Source organism: Solenopsis invicta, chromosome 8 (assembly GCF_016802725.1).
Source record: "Solenopsis invicta isolate M01_SB chromosome 8, UNIL_Sinv_3.0, whole genome shotgun sequence".
NCBI lineage: Eukaryota > Metazoa > Arthropoda > Insecta > Hymenoptera > Formicidae > Solenopsis > Solenopsis invicta.
This window is the reverse complement of record NC_052671.1, coordinates 18,181,574-18,202,562: the sequence shown is the minus strand read 5'-3', so window position 1 is coordinate 18,202,562 and position 20,989 is coordinate 18,181,574. Positions and strand designations below refer to the sequence as shown.

General features: G+C 27.2%; 1 protein-coding gene across 6 annotated transcripts; it reads right to left on the bottom strand.

The window, feature by feature from the left end:
- Positions 1–595: 595 nt before the first annotated feature.
- LOC105205452 (polypeptide N-acetylgalactosaminyltransferase 1) lies at positions 596–19,518 on the bottom strand. 6 transcript variants are annotated; one of them, XM_039452352.1, is made up of 10 exons: positions 13,554–13,686; positions 6,702–7,100; positions 5,452–5,640; positions 5,168–5,334; positions 3,542–3,716; positions 2,877–3,207; positions 1,851–2,036; positions 1,538–1,786; positions 898–1,041; positions 596–825 (listed from the first exon to the last, which is right to left on the bottom strand). In XM_039452352.1, the coding sequence occupies exons 2-10, from the start codon at positions 6,893–6,895 to the stop codon at positions 676–678; spliced, it is 1,785 nt and encodes a 594-aa protein (XP_039308286.1). In that variant the 5' UTR covers positions 6,896–7,100; positions 13,554–13,686; the 3' UTR covers positions 596–675. The 6 variants fall into 6 exon arrangements, with proteins under 6 accessions (XP_039308286.1, XP_039308287.1, XP_011173120.1 ...); XM_039452353.1 differs by lacking the exon at positions 13,554–13,686 and adding an exon at positions 7,199–7,504; XM_011174818.3 differs by lacking the exon at positions 13,554–13,686 and adding an exon at positions 7,241–7,504.
- Between the last annotated feature and the right edge of the window lie 1,471 nt (positions 19,519–20,989).

The window sequence follows — 20,989 nt, the reverse complement described above, 5'->3', positions numbered from 1 at the left end:
TTTAAAGGGGTGTTTCACTCCCTAAAAGTGCAAAGGGATACGTATAAAAAAATACGTGTCCCTTATTTTTATCTGTACTACAACATATTAAAAGCTCGTTTAAATCTGAGGCGGACATTCCATGACTTTTCTTGTTAGTAATTGTTTTTTAATTCAAAATATATTCAAATGAATTAAAATGGATTACAAATTTTCAATCCATTTTCGTTTACTAGGTATAGAGTATCGCAAACAAAAAAGTATATTAGATTTTTTGCTAATTGCTCTAAAACTGTAATTACTACAAAGAGATTAAAAATATTGATTAGCAAGAAATTTATCAAATATCTCAAATATCTCTGAAGCGTTGCAGACATATATTTCGAAACTTTTCTGGAAATGTTTCATTTCTTCAGTTAAAATATTTTTGAGACATCTCTAAAAAATTTTGTTACTGTATGAGCTGTGTTTAAAAGTACTAATAAATGTGTGATTAGACTATGATTACATTAATTGTTACACATTCAAAGCACCTTTATCAATACTTTTAATGATAAAAGTGAGAATATGAATCATAACAATTATCTCTAAAATTTTCAGGATTTTTATACATACATTTTATAGAAAGAATACAAAATTTTTATTTCTTAATATACAAACATCAGAATATAATCTAAACAGACAATAAAAGATATGTTATACAGATAACACTTTATTAGAATAAAAATCAAATTTCCAAAATTGATCTGGTGCATTAGTACAACGAGTTGCTCGTACATTCTCATCGTTATGTAGTTTAGTTCCATCGAGACAGAGACCAGTTTCTACATGTATTATTCTGCCATCCTGTTGTTAAAAATATACCTTTTAATTTGTGAATCGTACAATATTATTCTTTAAATATCAAAAATATAATACCTTCGTTAATACCCATTCCTTTCCACCTTTTTCATTGCTGCAGTCAGACATTTGAATTTGTGCATACGGTTTTGAATCAATATCTAACATTCTCCCACAGGTATCTTCTCTCCGTAATTCACCAGACTTGCTTAATGAGAAAAACTAAATTGTCCAAATATAACAAATTTTTCAAATTAAATTTGTGTACGAGTATGTTAATGTTAATATATATAACAAATCACAAAACAAATATTTAATTTTAATATACTTATTAAAATATTTTACTCCTGTCTCAATTTTTTAAATATCTTAAAGTTTTACTTTTAAATGTTATATAAATTTAAAATAAATAAATAAAGCCATTAAAAATATTTCAATTTAAATGTTTTCGGTCTATTTGCACAAATGTAAATTAACTTTAAAGTTAACTTACTATCTTTTTCTAATTCTTAGAATAAAAACAAATTTTTTTTATTCTAGGAACTTTAAGCCGAAACTTAAGCTACTAAGCTATTTGTGCAAATAGGCCTTAGTTTTAAATCTAAACACCGTTTAAAACTCTAAGATTTTTACGTATTTAGAAAACTGAGACAAGAAATAAAATACTTTAATAAATAAAAATGAAATTTCTTCTATGTAATTTATGCTATTCACATACCTGACTTGGATATAACTTAGTATGACAATTATATAAACCTAAATTATATGGTTTATCTTCCTCGTGTTGCAGATTATCTAAACATAGTCGCCTATTGCGCAATCTGACACGGCCGTAAGCTATTGCATTTTCATCAGGGATGAATTTTTCCGGATAAACGTTATCGAGATACCATTTGAAACTTTTACACTTCAGTTTCTTCCGCAATTCCAAACGTTTACTTATATCTCCAATAAGTTTCGGATTGTCCTATGGATTTTATCCAATATTAGTTTGAACGCAAGAATATTAATTAGACAATATCCAATTTTACCTTAAATTCGCTACGATGAAGTAAAAATAATCTTTTATAATCATCCATCCATACAAACGCTAAACGAGCAGTATTTATTCCGTGAGTATCTTTATCATTTGGAAATTTATATGGATGGAAATTTCGAAATATATGACCAACTCGGGAGCAAGGAATAATTTCTAGTGTACCGCCGCATTGCCAAATCTACGGAATCAATTTATGAAGAATGTAAAATCTCATTAACAGTATAAAATTTTTTGCATACATGCATGTAATTAAACAATTTTCCATAAAACTCAAACAAGTCCACAAAATTAAATTTTCAGCAAACAAACTATTCTTAAACCGTTTATTGTTTATAGTAATTTTTTTTCTGGACATGTAATAAAAAACAAGATTATTAAAACAAGGTTAAGGCTTTGATTAATATTTAATGATTTATGAGTAAAGATTGATGTAAAAAAAGATATTCTCTTGTTTGGGATTTTTGCGGAAATTTACATATTTATTTCCTATTTATTCTATATTTTAAATTTATATTTATTTTTCTGACATTAATACTAATATGTAAAGATGAAGAACAAAATATTATTTTAAGTATAAAACAATAATTTTTTTATATGCACATTAAGAAATACCGCACCGATGACTTTGACCTTGATACACGTTATAAATGCAAAGGTGCTGATTAGCTTTTTCTTATAAATTAATCGGCGGTCTTGTATAATTTTCGAATATACTAACATAAAATTTATTTTCAAATTTTCATTATATGACACCTTATATATGAACAGTATACTGTTCCATATGAGTTTACGACTTTCTAAGTGTAACGAGATCTATCTCCCCCGCTTAGGGGGCAAACGAGATCTGTAATTGTTTTGTTCCACATGAGTTTACAATTTTTCATTTAAAGCGAAAGAAGTTTTTTAATAAATTTATTTAATTTTTGTACAAAACTCTTCAATTATAACTTATATAAATTTAATAAACGTACTCACATTATAAATGTAATAAACATATTTGAAAAAAATGTTTACTTACTCTGAAAGATATCTCCAAGTTTTCGCCTCCCCAACCATCCATTTTATTATCATAACCACCAATTTCCCAAAAATATTTTTTATTAATAGCAAAAAGACCGCCTGCCATAGTAGGAGATCTAGTCGGTGATATAGGAGAGAAACGCGATTCAATATCGTGTTTCTGAATATTTATCCACGTGAAATGTCCTGACCATGTAAAACCACCAACTTGAAAGAAAAATGCTTCATTATCGTGGAAGTATTCTAATGTCTCCTCAGAAATATTATCAATTATTGGCATTAGTACAGCATTTCTATTATCCTTTATTCGCTGTAGCAGAGGTTGTAACCTGCATTTTGTTCAAAGATATATTAATAAAACGTTCTCCCTCCCCTCCTCTCCTTGTAAAATTATTTTAATATTTAAGATAAAATCACTGCATGTCATTAAATAAAAGTAACTTAATAAAATTAAATTAATTTTAAAATAAAAAAATGTTTTAATTAATTGTATGAAAATTAAATGTAAAAAATATTAACTTGCAATTTATTATTTTAAAATCATATTATTTTAATATATTTTAAACAATTAACTGGTAATTATTTAGCGATTGGTGCAGTGATCCTATAAAAAGTTAGATATAAGTAGTATATTTTAAGTAAAGTGATATCAATTTATAATACCAGTCTTTAATAACTTCACAATGCGCATCCAGGAAGACAAGAACATCGCCTATAGCATTTTTTGCCCCATGAAGACGAGCGCGTATCAATCCTTGTCTGTATGGTAATCTCATCAGTTTCACTTTAGTAGGTAAACGCGTCGAAAGATAATAATCTAATTGTCCCTGAAGTTCTTCTACAAATCAACATAATCAGAAGATATGTTTTACGTATAACATTAATTATTTAACATATTGTATTCGGCCATTAACATTACTTACATTATTTTCTTATGCAATAAATTAAAAATGTTTTGTCTAACCAAACTATTTTATAAAAAAAGATTTTATAACATTTACAAATATTAAAATGATGCTTAATATACAGGGTGATTATTAATGGTTGAAACAATTATTTACCATAAGAAATGACTTACCAACTGCATTCCATGTAATTTATATGGAGTGAAGTAAGTAAGTCATCTCTTATGGTAAATAGTTGTTTCAATCATTAATAATCACCCTGTACACTTGTGTGAAAAACATACATTTTAAGACACTACCGAAAATTATTTTAGAAGATTTGAAGGGGTAATTCCTCATAGTAATAATTCAAAATAAAAATTTTATAAGACCATATTATTTACTACAACATAATTAAAACATTATTTTTAAATTGGTTGCAAGAATTAATTCTGATGAGAATTTACTACACCGACAGTAAAAGTTAATTGATACTTTTATTCATTTACAATCAGACTATTGTATACAGATCAAATTGTTACATCAAAATTGTATTTAAAAATAATATTACAAAATTATGTTTCAAAGTTTTCAGATTAGACAATTTTGTTTTCTTTTTTACTTATTTTATTGTTGTAGCAAATGAGTAATATGTCCAAAACTTAGTTTCAAAAATACATGTGCCAAAGTTAAAAAAAAATTTTGTAAAAATTTCGAAAATTAAACCATTTTGACTTTTGAAACTTTGTATGTTTCTCAAACATATCTTCACAAAGTTTGTCTTTTAAGACTATACATTATTTTTCTATTTAATTAGAGGCGGAACCACAAGTAGATGCTTTTTGTTAAATGAATAATTTAACATGTAAAGTTAAGTTAAGATTTATACTTTTAAAGTTCTGAATGTTTTACAGAGTTGTTCTTTAATTAAACAAAAGCCACAAGTTGTATGGTAACAGCTGTCAAGTTTTATAAATAAGTTGTCACTTCATTTCTGTCAGTCTCAATAGTTACACGTATTATCTGTCGCTCAACTGATTTATTTTTCCCCTTTAAATAAAAGTTCGTTTGCCCATATAAATTGTACACTAATTATTTCTCACTTTTTTATGGAACTAATTCACTATTAATTATTTAAAGCTTTAAATTTAACGATAAATGAAATAAATTAATACAAAAAAGTTCTCTTAATAACTCAAGTAATTTTCAAAACTTTAAAAAAAAAATTTTTTTTCAACTTTAATACTCTGTAACTTTAAAACTAAGCTTTTTTTAGGCATATGACATTTCCATCTTGAAATAATTTGAGGAATCATTTCTTATAATCTTTTAAAATGAGAATTTTAGAATAAGGAACCTAGGTACTATTACTGTATATTATCAAGATTTATATCAACATTGATACCTTCTTCACTATGATCGTCCACTAAAATTATTTCTTTTAATAAGTTTGGTGGAGAACGTCTCAAGACACTGTGTACTGTCCGTAATAAAACACTCCACGGTTCATTATAAAAAATAATTATTATACTAGCACTTGGTAATAATCTGTCATATGTAACATTTGCACATCTGGAACATAAGTTTACTCAGAGATATATAGAAAGAATTCTACATGCATTTACATATACATGTTTTTATAAAAATGATGTTTTTAAATGCTCTATACTATATATATTAAAATCTTACAGTGGGTTGCGTACATCTGGCAAATTTCTGTTTAATGATATCTTGTTTGAGAGGACGATATTCAACGCTTTTTTTGCAAGTGCCGCTTCACCGAGAATCTTGTCTTTTCCATATAAATAAGAAGGTTTTCCATTGTCTCCGAGTTCAGGTACAACATTGTGTTCCAATTTTGATATCTGTTGCTCATACCTAAAATATTATTTTAGTCTAATATCATATTAGACTAAATATCATCATTCCAATAATTATTTTATTAGTATTATGTCAACCTAATGTAATATTTTGATTAATAATTATTTGGATTTAGTAAAAATTGTGCATGGTGAATGTGTAAGATTTGTATGTCCCTAATAGAAAATTTTTAATAAAATTTTAATAAACTTTCAGCAAAAAATTAATGTTATTTAATAACAAAAAACAAAAATATTATTGAAACTGTATCAAATGTTTTAATGAAATTGTAAGGAAAATCATAGATATTCCATAATAAATTAATATCATTTCATTTAAGACTAATAAACTTTGTATAAAATTTTGATAAAATTATCGATTAAAATATTAAAAATAAATCTAAAATTCAACAAAATGCCATCAAAATTTGATCAAAATTTTATTAAGGATGTATATGTTGCATTTTAAAGCATTAAAAATAAAATTAAAAATATAAAAATTTCATAAATTGTTTTATTAATAAGTACCTATGTAAAATTTGAGCATAATCCTTTCAATGGTTTAAAAGTTTTTTTTAATTTTTGCTTTTTTGATTTTTTATGTAAAATTATATAATTTATAATATTACTATTAAATTTGTAAATTTGATGAAATAATTACAAATTAAATCAATTTTTTATATAATAATAAAACTCTAATAAATGTTTGTGCAAACTTATTCATTTAAAAGTTGTTTACCTAAAACTGCAACAAAATATAACCATTTACACAACATAAGCTATTATAAATTGAATTATTCATTGTTTTGTTTTTTGTTTTTTTTAGCCAATTTTAGTCCAAAATTTGGATATTGAATAGACTAAAATTTTTTTCATTAATTATTTATATATTTACAACTAAAATTTTTCTCATTGATTAAAAAAACATGAAAATAAACTTAAAAAGCAGCTTTTAAATTTCAATCATTTTTAATTGGTACTATATAATTAAAACATCCTTGAAATTTTTCCACCAGGGATGATTCAATAAATAAATTGTAACCATACAGTATCGATGAAAATATGAAGCAAGAAGTTTACCTGTCCATTTGTAATCTCTGTAATGCAGCGTCCACATCTTTTTGCCTCCCAGAATAATTATTACTCCTTGGGAACGTAGACTGGTCTCCATTAATCCCAAGACGAAATATTTGCTTGGCGATTATCAGAATGCCGATTATATACAGTATGCAAAGTGACAATTTCAGCAGAGATTTGCGACGGGTAGACATCATTTTTCCAATATACCATCGGATATACTGTCAGAATACACCATCCTGACGAGAATTATCAAATAATTAGCATGCTAACTGCTGCAATTATTGTTGACGAGATATTGGCGCAGATGCGTTAGGTTATGGCGGAGAAACACTCATCAAACGTGTGAGGTGCTGGTTGATTGTATATACTTCATTCATATCACGTGCGCAACTGCAATTACTGCAACAGGTGAATTAAAGTTCAGCGTGAAAAATGCTACTGCGACCAGCTTCGTATATACACTTGAAAAATATATTAATGTAGTAAAAATATGCTACATATGTTGCGATTAATCAGCATAATATGCCGGATATACTTGCTTGCACTTGCTCGTGTTATACTGATACAGTAAAAAGAACGAAAGAGAGGAAAAGGTTAAATTTAAGTGTGTATCGGTGTCTGTACTGGAGACCGCTCTAACCGGTTGTACATATATGTAATGTGTATCTATCGCTTTTCTCTTCTTTTATAAGTCGCGTATAAAATACATAGGTAAATGTCAATTTTCATCCTAATGAAAAAAATTCTCAATTTTATATTTTTAGGAATTTTTTTTCAGATTTTGTATTTATGCAGATTTTTGAAAAAATACATTAAATTTCTTCAGATTTTATAATTTTCTTTAAAAATTATGGAATTTTTAATTAAAAAATTTTTTTAATTTTAAAATATTATTTTATCAAAATTCACATATATAAAACATTAAAAAAAAGACTTAACACTTTTAAAATTGTTCAAATTTTTATAAAAAATCTGAAAAATTTTTTAAAGAGATAAAATTATACAGAAATTTTGAAATACTTAGTATAAAAAAATTATGTCAAGAATTCTAATAAAAAGACAAATAAAAAAACAACAACACAATACACAACACACACATGCACACAACACACATGATTAATAAATCTGAAGTGGATGACAGTGTACAATTATAATAATTAATATTTTATAAATTATATATTATGAAGTTGCCAAAACTATAACCCTAACGTAGCACCTACTTATTTCTCAGAAATTAAATATCTCAACAAATATGAAGTAACAGTTATAAAACTGTTAATTTAATTTTCCATCTGACAATATAACTATTATATAACGAATATATTACATAATAATTATGTGGGAAATTATAGCTAATAATTAACATATTATAATTGTAACTTGGTGCTTGCTGGGATTGCACTGTATTAATACTGATAAAAACATGATCTGCTTAGATAATTAAAGAAATAAAAACCCATGGTTTATACATTCATAGCTTTTTTCTATTTAAAATCTGCTAAAAATAAATTTTTGAAAAGCGAAATTAAAATTTGCTCAATTTTTTCTTGTAAATTGCATAGTTTAAACAATAGAGAATATATTATTGATAGTGAATATATCAATAATATTAAATCATTTTCAGTTGGTATTTATCGACTAACAACAGTTTTCTCGCTCTTTAAGTTGTAAAAAACGAAAAACAAATTTTGTAAAATTGCAATTAATAATTTATACGTTTTATTGAAGAGTTTTCTGAACACGCACACATATGCATGTGCATATAAGTTGAATTTGTATTTAATTTTATACAACAATAAACACATTAAAACAAACTTTAGTGGAAAAATTGTAATAAAATTTTGATAAAATTTCGATGACATTTTGTTGAATTTTATATTCTATTTTTCACACATGGAACATTTTTATCAGTGATTTCATTAAAATTTTATCAAAAATTTATTTTCAATAAAATGTTAATTTATTATTATAGTTATTATGAAATTTTTCGTTGCAATTTCATCAAAAAATCATTATAATTTCAATAAAATGTCCTTATTTTATAATTAAATAAAGGAGAGAAACGAGTGGTGGAATTTTTTCTTAAAATAACACAATAAATAACGCGATATAATTCTTATAAACACCAATTTGTCAATCATAGAGTTCTACCCATCATCTTATAGGTAGAAGTTCATTAGATGTATGGAACGAACGTAATTTACAATTTATTGAAGAGGAAAAAAAGGAGGTGTTTATGAGATAGGAGGGTGACATGCTAAATTGTCATAAGATATTTTTAATTATTAAAAAATCACAAATTAATATCCTTCGTAGATCTTACATAATAAATGTCACAAAATACATTTTATAAATATTTTATAAAATATATTTAAAAACAACAAATTTTTTAAATTATTTTTTACTATCAGTAAGCATTATGCAACCTCTACTACGAAGTTGTAAAGTCATAAGAGCGGATAACATCAATTATGCAAATGGCTCATGATCCTCTCCCATACATAATATAACTTTATGTGCCAAATTCATGCATACATTACATCACACATTAAATTCAATTACATTATTTGAAAATCACAATCGAGGCCTTCAAACTAAAGTTAAAAAATTAATAATTAAAATGCTTCTCAAAATTATGTAAAGAGATATAGACCTATAAAAATCTCTGCTACCAGTAAAACTGAAATTTAGCTTTTATAAAAACGCACTTTAGCTAATAAACCAAATGACCAACAGCCATCCCAACGTGTCTAAATAGATTGTAATAAAGTAATTTTAACAGTTGTTCTTAGAAATTAACGCGAATTATACGTGGTACCATGGTATCTTATCACCCCACAACTATCTCACAATTCATTTCTCTCCTTCAGTGTTAAGGCTCCTGACTCCTCAGCCGAGAACTCCGCGTTGACGGTAGCGACATTCCGTCGCGGACGAAATTAGAACTAATACACGTGAAACGTGACAGATTGACGATGAAATGTTATCGTGCATGTCATTTTGTTATTATGTGTTTCATTGTGAAAATATAATTTGTCTCGTATTTACCAAATTCGTAAAAATAGACCGCGAGTAAAGTTTCTTTGAATTTTATACGTAAAAGTACATTTTTCACTCCTTTCAATAGCTATCCGTGTGTTTTCCTGTCTGGATAGACGTCATTTTACATGCTTTTTACGACTATTTATTGACTGCTAGGCGAAAAAAGGATTGTCGTGATCGATATTTAGAAGTATTTTAAAGCCATCTGATTAGTCTGGTTTATCCAAATTGGCATTATTTAGAAATGGCACGTCGGACAAAATTACGTGCTCATGTGTTTTTCTGTTTCAATAGCTTTACTTTACATGCTTTTTACAACTATTTACTGACTGTTAGGCGGAAAAAAAATAGTCGTGACCGATATTTAGAAGTGTTTTAAAGTTATCTGCTTAGTCTGTTTTATCCAAATTGGCTTTATTTACAAATGGCATGTCGGACAAAATTATGTGTCATTTCACGCAATTTCTCGCTTCTGACGTCACGACTTCAATATGGCCACGGCGAGTACTCAGGAGCCTTAATAATTTTTCATTGAAATTTGTATTGCAACTTTCCAATCTTTTGTATTACATATTTGTGTTACTGAGTTGGATATTCAAATTATATTACACCTGAAATTAATTAAAGACTGTAACATTAATTATTTGGCTTTTTCAAATTTAATTTGCAAGGAAGTCTTCTTTTTTTATTGTTTATGATACAAAAATAATTGGTGTTTCAATTTTCAATACTTCTGTCAACTAAAAATCGATAAAAAATCTAAATATATTAATACCTATTTAGTTTAACGGAAGACTTATTAATATCTCTATAAACAAATTGCGATACTTATCTTCACGAGGAAAAGCAAAATTATAACATCTAAACAAAAAAAATTATTCTACAAATTAATTTCTTTCAATTTATTATCAAGATTGTTATTAAAATATTACATGTCCCCTATACATAATATTAACATTCTCAACAATCTTTGCAAATACTACATCATGCAAAACGCACAGAAATAAAACCAGATTAAAGCAGTAAAATCAAGGATCTTCAGAACCAGCAATGCGCGTTTTCTTCTGTCTTGTGGAAGAGAAAAAATTTTCAATATCGGAAAACGATTTGCCCAAAGTTTCAGGCAGAAAAAAATATACAAAAGCTGCACCCATTAGAGATATAAAGCTAAAGGAGAAAAAAATGCCTTCAATGCTCATGCTTTTCAAAATGAATGGATAGCTCTTTATAACAGCAAACATCATTGTATAAGCAAGAGAAATCATGATACCCCCACCGATACCACGCACAGTCACAGGTAACAACTCTCCAATCAATGTCCATGGTATAACTATAAATCCAAACGAACTGGTACAGATGTAAGATAATACGAAAAATAGTAATAGCCACTTTTGATTCACCATAGTTTCTTCGGTATTACCGTTTTCATCATACCACATTGTAAAATGCATGTACATTCCAGAAAGAAACATAGAAATAGCCATTCCAATTCCACTCAAGATGCAAAGAACTCTTCTACCGTATTTTCTGCTACAGAAAACTGTTATTACACTAATGATAAATCTAATAGTACCTAACATAACGAGTGCCTCATGTTCGTTAAAACTTTTGCCAAATGTTCCACCCATTTCGCGAAAGACAGAAATTGCGTAAAATATGACCACGTAAGAACCAGATAATTGTTGTAATAAAAAAAGTGAAAAAAGTATCAACAAAGGCTTATAGGCTATTGGAGATGTAAATTTGTGATAGTAATTTTTTACAGATTCTGCAATACTTTTTGGCGCTTCGTCACTCGCTACGCGGTTCTCATAGATCTCCATGATTCGTGAGTATTCCTCCTCATAAATCTAGAAAATATTTATTTGTTGACGTTCTCTGAAATATATTCTGAATAACAAGGTTGGGTAGTAACTAAGTTAAACAGAAAAATAATGAAGTTAAAAAGTTAATAGCTTATCTTAGTTTCAAAAAAATGAATTTCAAATAAATTAATTTTTAACTTTGACTAAAGTTAAAATACATAAACTTTAACTTATTTCCTACGTTAAAAATTCATCTATGTAAAAAAACAAAATAAAATTTCCATATAAAAACAATATTTCTTTATTTCGCATAAACTTAATTTATAAATAAAATATTGAATTTATTTGATGATATATATTGTAATTATTGCAATAAAAATGAAAAAAATATCAGCAAAGTCTGTAGAGTACTGGAGATACAAATTCTTATTCAGAGTAATTTTAATCTAATTAAAAAATATATACATTTTAATTTAATATAAATGTTTTTTCCAAAATTAATTTTTAATTTAAGAGGGCACATACACCTATATGTGTCAAAACAAAGATCCACCTTTGCAAATTATTTGTAAAAAAAAATGGAAAGAACTAGAGAAATCATGTTTATTCTATTGTCATACTTCTCTCTACGTATCATTTAAATTTTATTAATCAATAATATAAAATGGCATCATTATTCAAGTTTTTCTAAATCACGTTTTCAAAAATGCATGACTATATTCTTTATCGATCAATTTGCAATTTTTTATACACTTTTTTAAACACTAAAAAGGCTTAACTCAATTTTTACTCAAACTTTTTATGATGCTTGCAATGAAGTTATTAACAACTAAAAAACGAGTAAAAGTATAGTGAAAAATCGTATATCGATTTTGAAAAAATATATTGACTTTGATCAGCTGCTATTTTGTTCAAATGTAATAATTCGAAAAACGGTTACATCAAGCATTAGATCTATGTTTCAACTTTACAAAATTTGTATCATTTTGTTTTCTAATGAATCCTGTGGGAGCAATGGTCAAAGTAAACGCTGTTTTAATAATCGCTTTAAATAAATACTTGATAATAAAATAAACATAACTTCTCTATCTGTTTTCGTAAAAAATTCACAAAATTAAATCTCATTTTTATCAGTCTAATTGTATAAACTTTCTTAGTTGAATCTTAACAAAGGACGCAACTTTTAAATAAATTAGTTTTTATTTATGTTGTTCTCAATTTTTTTAAATTTTATAAGCCATTAACTTTTACTTAAGTTTAACAAAATACTAATTTACCCAACCTTGCTGAATATTGCAAAACACTATATCATACTTACTGTTTGCCTTCTATTAAGTCGTTTTAAACTGCATTTTATTTTGCAAATTCGTTTTTCGTCAAACATACGATTTTGAAAACATACAAGCCAGTAGGGGCTTTCGGGTACAAAGTAAAGTGTAAGAAAAATACAGCACTCTAATGCAAGGAAAACTATATTCATCTTGCGCCAGTCTAGCATTACAGCTAAACAACAGGTAATTAATATACCCAATGACACAAACACGGAGTTAAGACACAGAATCATTGGTCTAACTTGCGGATGTGTAAGTTCTGATATATAAATTATAGAAACAGTTGTTAAGCCTGCTGCAATTCCAGCTATAACTCGAGCCGCATAAATAGTAATTAAAGATTTGGCGAATATCAATGAAACCCATGATATTACCGCAGGAATACAAGATAATAAACAAACTACTTTACGTCCATATTTATCCATCAAAGGCCCAGCAATGAGAGATCCTATTGGTAATGTTATTGTAACTAGACTTGCTGTAGAACAAAATAAATGTAAAATAATATACGACGTTACTAACTGCAATTCTAACTTTCTACAGATTACCAAATAAAACTGCATAACATTACAAAGCAATTGTACAAGACAACATAGCAATTCTAGTCTTCTACTAAATAATCTATTGCATATTCATTAAGCACAAATATAAAATCTAATAATAATAAAACTAACCTATCCAAGATCCTTCACTCTCAGTTATTTTCATATTGTCATCTGCTTCTAAACCATCTAATAAAACAGTACTGTAAGCCATGTTTATACCAGCCTTTATAGTAATAGAATGAATTATACAGCTTGTAATAATCTGAAAAATACAAAAATACAAAAACACAATACACAACAATTTGTTTCAGTCAATATATACGAAATAAATAAAATGATATGAACATCTAAGAAATACACTACATAATTTATTAATATGAGAGATTTGTCTCTTTAACATATTATATTCTTGTTGGAATAATACATTGCTTGATTAGTCACCAAATTATAGTATTCTTTCAACAAAATCTCTTATTACATATATACGATATTCATTCTCAGATTTTTTATATAAACTTTAACAGTATGTTTTATGATTTGAAGCAAGAAAACGCTATATAAGCCCTAAGATGCTTTATTAACAGTTATGGCAAAAATATAAAATCTGCAAAAAATAATTTTTCACCTAAGTTTACATTTCAAAATACTACTCACCCAAATCAATGCAAACTTGATGTTGATGTAATATTAAACTCAAATAGTACATATTTCAAATAAACATGATTAGAAGAAACAGATAAGATAGTCATCATTGAATGACATATAACTTAATGTCACTTAATGTTTAATGTCTTGTATCATATCATTTCAAATATTAAATTTATCGAACACAAATTACATCAAGAAATGAATATAAAGAATTATTGACGCAACAATTTCATATTTGATATAAACTTTAATAAAACCTAATTTTAGAACCTATGTATATATATATATATATATATATATATATACTTTTTTTTCACTTTAATCATAGAATATACTTATAGAATATACTGTTAATGTTTGTATGAAAAATCTGAGGCCCCCTATGTATAAGTAATATTGGAAAAAAATTGTTTATTCTATTTTCCAAATTGTCCTCTGTTTATCTTAATAATTCTTGCCAAGGTTAACTTTAAATTTTTAAATAGAAATCCCGATCTTTTTATTACACATCTTGTAAATGACCTCGAGAGCTTTTCAAAGCACTATAATGAAATTTATTTTCATTAGATACTAGATTCATTAGATAGTTATGAAACTGGAAAGGCATTAACATTATCGAAGATGGAAAAGAATTATTTTTGTCCTTATTTTCATTTATATTGCAAGGGTTTCACAAACTATTACAGTAAATTAAAATCTTAATTTTATTTGTAAAAATATATCTTCTAATTGATTGTAAATTTTTATAACACAATATCAATGCATGATTAAGCAGAAATGGTGTAAAATAGACCAATGGATGTTCAAATGCTTGGCTGTTTGCTTCAACGCATAAATTTTGATTTTTAAGAATTTTCTACTTTCTGCAACTTGTTACAGATATTTTTTTATATGCTTCCTCAATTCTATGTTTCATATTTTCGGGTACTGTAATCTCAACTTGTTGTAAACAACAATTTTACTCATTCATTACCTTTCTTTTTTAATTTATTAAAATATTACTATAACGTAGAAATGTTACAATTTAGTGTCCCAAAAGTCTCGCAATGTCAAATACCTCAATAATGCTTAAAATTTACAGCACCACCGGCATTAACATTATTTAACCCTTAAACACGTAAGTGGGTCTGAGAGACCCTATATGAAACTTTGAACGCTTGCTATGTGAAGACGGAACGAGATAGGAGGTTCGGACTAAGACGTAAAAAAAGTTTCAAATCTCCTCTTTCGATTGATATGGTTGATCAACTTTTTTGGTCAACTAGAATTCGAACGGCACAGCAGCAAAGTTTTGTTAGGGTCAATGCGACCCATATAGTGTGTAAGTAAAACTTTTTTTGTATTTTACATAAAAAAGCTGGACAAAATACGTTCGAACAGGTCGGTTTGCGGATGTTACACGCATATACTTTGTCTAAAGTTGGAATACTATAAAATGCTGTAGAAAAGGGAGTTTTTCCGAAATATATCATGAAACACATCAATTTTCAATTTTAGACACGATTTAATCAAAAATACCTCCAATTCGCCTTGTTACATAAGTATATTTTTTAATAGAAATGACAATGATATAATTTTTTTTTTTTAAATATGAATCTTTAGCTTTAAAACGCCGTATTTGAAAGTCTTTAAACGTTTTTTGTTGCAAAGATATTTTTTGAAGGAAAAGTGGATTTTTGACCAATTTCTCATTTTTGCTTAATGGTTTTTCTTTTATAACTTCACAATAAATTATTTTTCGGCAATGCCGATTATGCAGTCACACTTCTGAAATTTTGAACTTTCGTTTAAAAAAAAATCGTAGAAAAATATTGATTGTAATCAAAGTTATAACTTCTCAAAGTTGAAAGTCTTCCAGACCCAAAAATGTATTTCCGTATTTTACAGGATCGGTGTGTTTAAGGGTTAAGATATGTAAACAATTGAGCGATTGAATTTACACCGCGCACAGCTGACACACATGTATTTAATAAAAGGAATTACTTTTCGCTCAAGAAGTGAAAATATGATTGAGCAACCTCCATGTGGTACACTTTGAATAATATTAATGCCTGTAAATATGTACAAAAGGGAAACAGCCTTTGACAACCTTGATCTTGACATATATTATTAAGGAGATGGTCCAGAGTGACTTATTGTAAAAGATTTTAATGCTTACTCTTCATTAAAAATTATTAACAAATATTTATTAATAAAAAATAAGATAATTATGCACTATAGGAGATTCAACTTCGATCATCTCAACCTTGACATAAATTGTCAAGATTGTTACCCTGAGTAACCTTTAGTAGGTTTAAGTCGGCGGTCGTTATTCATCAAAAAGTTATTAACAAATAAAATTAACAACATAAATGTGTATTTCATAGCAAAGTAAGGTTCATCTGAAAGGTCTGTTGCATGAAAAGTAAATGCTTGGATGGGGGATAGGCTTTATGCCTTTCCCACACCCCCCACCCTCAAATTTTGCTCAATGACCACATGCATATGATCACAGAGCATGCTACGTGATCATATGGAACAAAATGTCTGTTTTAGACACAAATTATTTTTGTATATAATTTTCATGTTTCTGAAGCAGACATTTTGCGTTTTTGAAGCAAAGAATTTGTGGGTAAATACAAAAGAATCTCCTATAATGCAGTAATTTTAGAATTAATACATATTTGTTATTAATAATTTTTTAATAAAGACTAAACATTACTTAAAACCTTTTGCAAGTCACTCAAGACCATCTCTTTGATAACATATATGTCAAGATCAAGGTTATCAGAAACTGCTCCCCTTTTGTATATATTTACCCTAATGCCTTCATAACTCAAAAAGTACTTAATAAAAATAAACTTCACTAATGTTTCGAAAAAACGCTCAAGATCAACTACAAGAATACATAATAAAAAATAGGAGGGAACTTTCATTAAAAATTAAAAATTAACCTTTCAGGAATTTTTAAGATAATTACAAGGTCAAACAAATATCAGCATTATTAATTCCTCTTGATATTCTATAACTTCAATGTGACGTTTTTTCGTATCTTGTATATTTTTCGAGATATTTACCTAGGGCAATTAAAATGGGATATCTCTATCACTTTGTATACATTTATGCTCTGGATATATATGTGCATGTAAAAATATTAAAAACTTACCTGTGGCATTACGTCTGCTATTGCAATTTTCTTTTTTAAGTTTTTATTGGTAATGCATCTAAGAAAATGACTGCTAAAAATTAAATTTCTTTTTATTATGTAATTCTTTTTTTATTGTTAAATCCACATAAGAACAAATAAAGAAACAAAGATTAAACAGACTCAATGTATCTAAATTAAAACTTTTGTAAATAATTTTTAAATTGTACATATAATAAGAATATATTAATATACTACAATACTTATACAAACTCCATTTATTTTACCTGACTTCATTGTGAAGTTCCTTATTGCGTTCTGTAACTGAATATGTTCTTTCTTCAACAATTTCTTCTGTTTTATTCATTTCAAATAATAGTATCAAAATTAAGATATTTCTGAAATACAAAAGCAGTAAAATGATAAATATAATATTGCTTGATTTTTGCAAAAATATTAGGCACTTACATTTTTTCATTTATCTTGAATTTTACATTTTATTGGTTATTGATATTAGTTTATAATTGACATTAGTACAAAAGTTTAAAGAATTCTTGAAAGAAAACAATTATTCAAAAAAAAACAAAGGAAAAAATTTCAAATATGTGAAAAAATAAAGATGCCTAATAGTTTTAGCTAAGACTTGCATATTTGCTTGCAGTTTGCATAAAATTTTAAAAGCAATAAAAATATAAATGCAAATAGCATCAATATTTAGAAAATACCCATATGCAAAGCACCAAAATTTTTCAGATATTTCAAAAATATTTCAATTAAAAAGTAAAATATTTCATAAAAGTTAGAAAATATATCTGCAACATTTTTGAAACAGCTCTAGAATAGCAAAATATACATAATTCTTGAATTTAAAAGTTTGTAAAAAAGTTATTAAAGGATTAGGAAAGGTTGCTTAAAAAATCTGCAACCTTTCTAAAATATTACTAAAAAGTAAAACTGAAATTTATGAAATTTTTCTAGTAATTTTCTGAATATTATAAATTTAAATATCACTTCATAAGTATGTATAAAAAGAATACATATATGACAATAATATTTTATTTGCATAACATTCTTGTATTTGTATCTTACTACATAAAATAAAAATAAAGTCCATATTTAGATAACATTCATAAATTATCTTTTAAAAAACTGAAAAATTTTTTTAAATTAAAGAAAAGAAACAGCATTATGACAAATGTTATTTGTTCTTTAATATATTACTATACTATCTAATCCAGAACTTGGCAAAAAATTCACATTTTAATCAATTTTCAGCTAACACTGTTCTCCTTATCTCCCTTATAAGCAGCTCAAATGTCTATCAACATTTGGATTGCATGGGAAGTAATGAGATAAAAGAAAAGCTTCAAGTTGAAAATCAATCAAAATGTACATTTTTTACAGAGTTCTAATCTAATCCATTAATATGATTATCATGCAATCCCATAGTGCAGTTATACAAAATACATGCAATTGTATAAATTTATTACTCTGATATTATTACAAGTCACACCCAAGTAAAATAATAAATCGCAACAACATAAAAATGAATTAATAATTAATTGAAGTGATTTTAATAATTATTTTAAAACCATTTTAACATTATTTTTTGACTATTTTGTTTAGATGTTTCCTAATTTATTATATATTTTAAAAATATTTCTATTGCAACATTTTTTGACATTTTACGGAGTCCTTCTAGAATTGTTGTATATAAAATATGAAAGGGCGAAATCTTTCTGAAAACATTCCACAACAATCGGTGTTTATTGTACTAAAACTCAAAGAATTCTTGAGTATAATTTCGTGTGCATTACACATATAAATTTTGTACAAGATTTGCTTGAGTTTCATCATATTTCGTCGTGGATACTGTATAGTTTGTTTACAAATGGCAATGTAGAAAATGTGCATTAATTTAACAAATCCAGTAAATCACGTGCAAAAACTCATACTGCGCAAACCTTGTCCCAGAGTGCTGTCATATAGATAATAGTGGCCAGCAAAACGTTTTCTGGGAATATGTTAAAGTCACATGACTAAAATTATCATTAAAATACATCCATCGAACTCTCTCAATGTAAAGACCGCAGCACAGGGAGTCGATCACGGACAGGAATAGAGGGACGGTGCATAACCTACAGGAGTGCGGCACGTTCGCAGCGGGGGGAGGTTGGTTTCAAAGTAGGGATGTTCGATTTTGAATCGATCTTTTAGAAAATCGATTCTTTTTCTATCAATTCTCGATTTTTTAGATCGATTCTTTAGTTCCGATTTAATCGACGAATCGATTCTCAAGGCCCAAGATAGGGGTCTCGATTCTCAGGGTGCGAACCAATCACGAACGTTTCTTAGTTTTTTAAACAGTTTCCGAAAACTGTTGAACGCTCGTGATTGGTTTCGCTCTCGTTCCATTACGCTATTCCGTTGCATGGATTCGCACCCATAAAAGCTATAACACAGGCTTAATGCACACAGGACGCGTCAACGCGTTACGCATGGCGAATAGCCAATCATTCTTTTGCTTTCTTATTTCTTGTCATAAAAACGAAAAAATGATTGGCTATTCAACACGCGTAACGCGTTGACGCGTCCTGTGTGCATTGAGCCACACACTTTCCATAACCGTAACCATAAGATGTACCGTAAGAATTAGCCAATCACAGTCGAGAATTAAGAAATAAGAAACTGAATTCTCGACTGTGATTGGCTAATTCTTACGGTACGTCTTATGGTTACGGTTATGGAAGCTGTGTGTTATAGCCTTTAGTCAATATCATAAGTCATAAGCCATACGAATTGATCAATCACATCGAATGTTCTCTTCACATTTGACTGTGATCAATTTTTATGGCTTATGATTTATGATACCGACTAATAGCTTATTGTAGAAAGCCTATAAAGGTTGGTTTATGCAGGTCATAACCGCTAACTTATGCCGGAATCTGTAAGAAAGTGACCAATCATAGTCGATTATTCTTCTGTAAATCGATTAAAAGTCGCTAAAAGAAATTAGCGTTGGTATTAATAAATACATTAAAAGAATAGGATAACGAATGCGAGTAGTGCTACAAGTGTTATCTAATAATTGTTAATCAATACGAGCACATGAGTGTATGTATAAGTTATTAAAGTACAAATTAATTTTTTATATGCATTACTAATTAGAAAGTAAGAAAAGCTTATAATGTAAATAGAAAAACTACGTTATTATTAAAATCGAGAACAAATAATAAATATTTTGTTATACATACAAATTAATGAGAGAGACAATAATTTTCCACTTTCCGTAATTATCCGGACACTGAAATGAATCTTCCCGTGTATGAACTTCCACTCAAATACTAATACTCACGCTGTAAGACACAATTATCTTACAACAATCCTTAACGCGTATATAATTATGTAAAAAGTATGTATAATGATATAAATATAAAAGAAATATAAAATATTTTATTTAAGGCGTACTGCTTTTATTTTTACCAATATCCAGAAATAACGTAAATTATATTTTATTTTTGAATTTTTAATAATTTTATTTTGTCAATATTAAAATCAGATATATTAACAATTTAATTATTTATTTATCTTTTTTAATTTTTTAGTATTATGTTATCCAATAATTTACATTGTTTGTATTGTCTACATTAAAAAAATTTTGTTTAAACAATACATAAATAATAAGTACAGATGTAATCTTGAAATGTACGGCACAATTTTGTATAAAATTAAAAGAATAAAAAAAATCGATTTTTGCGAAATCGATTCTTTGACATTCGATTTTTGGACGGAT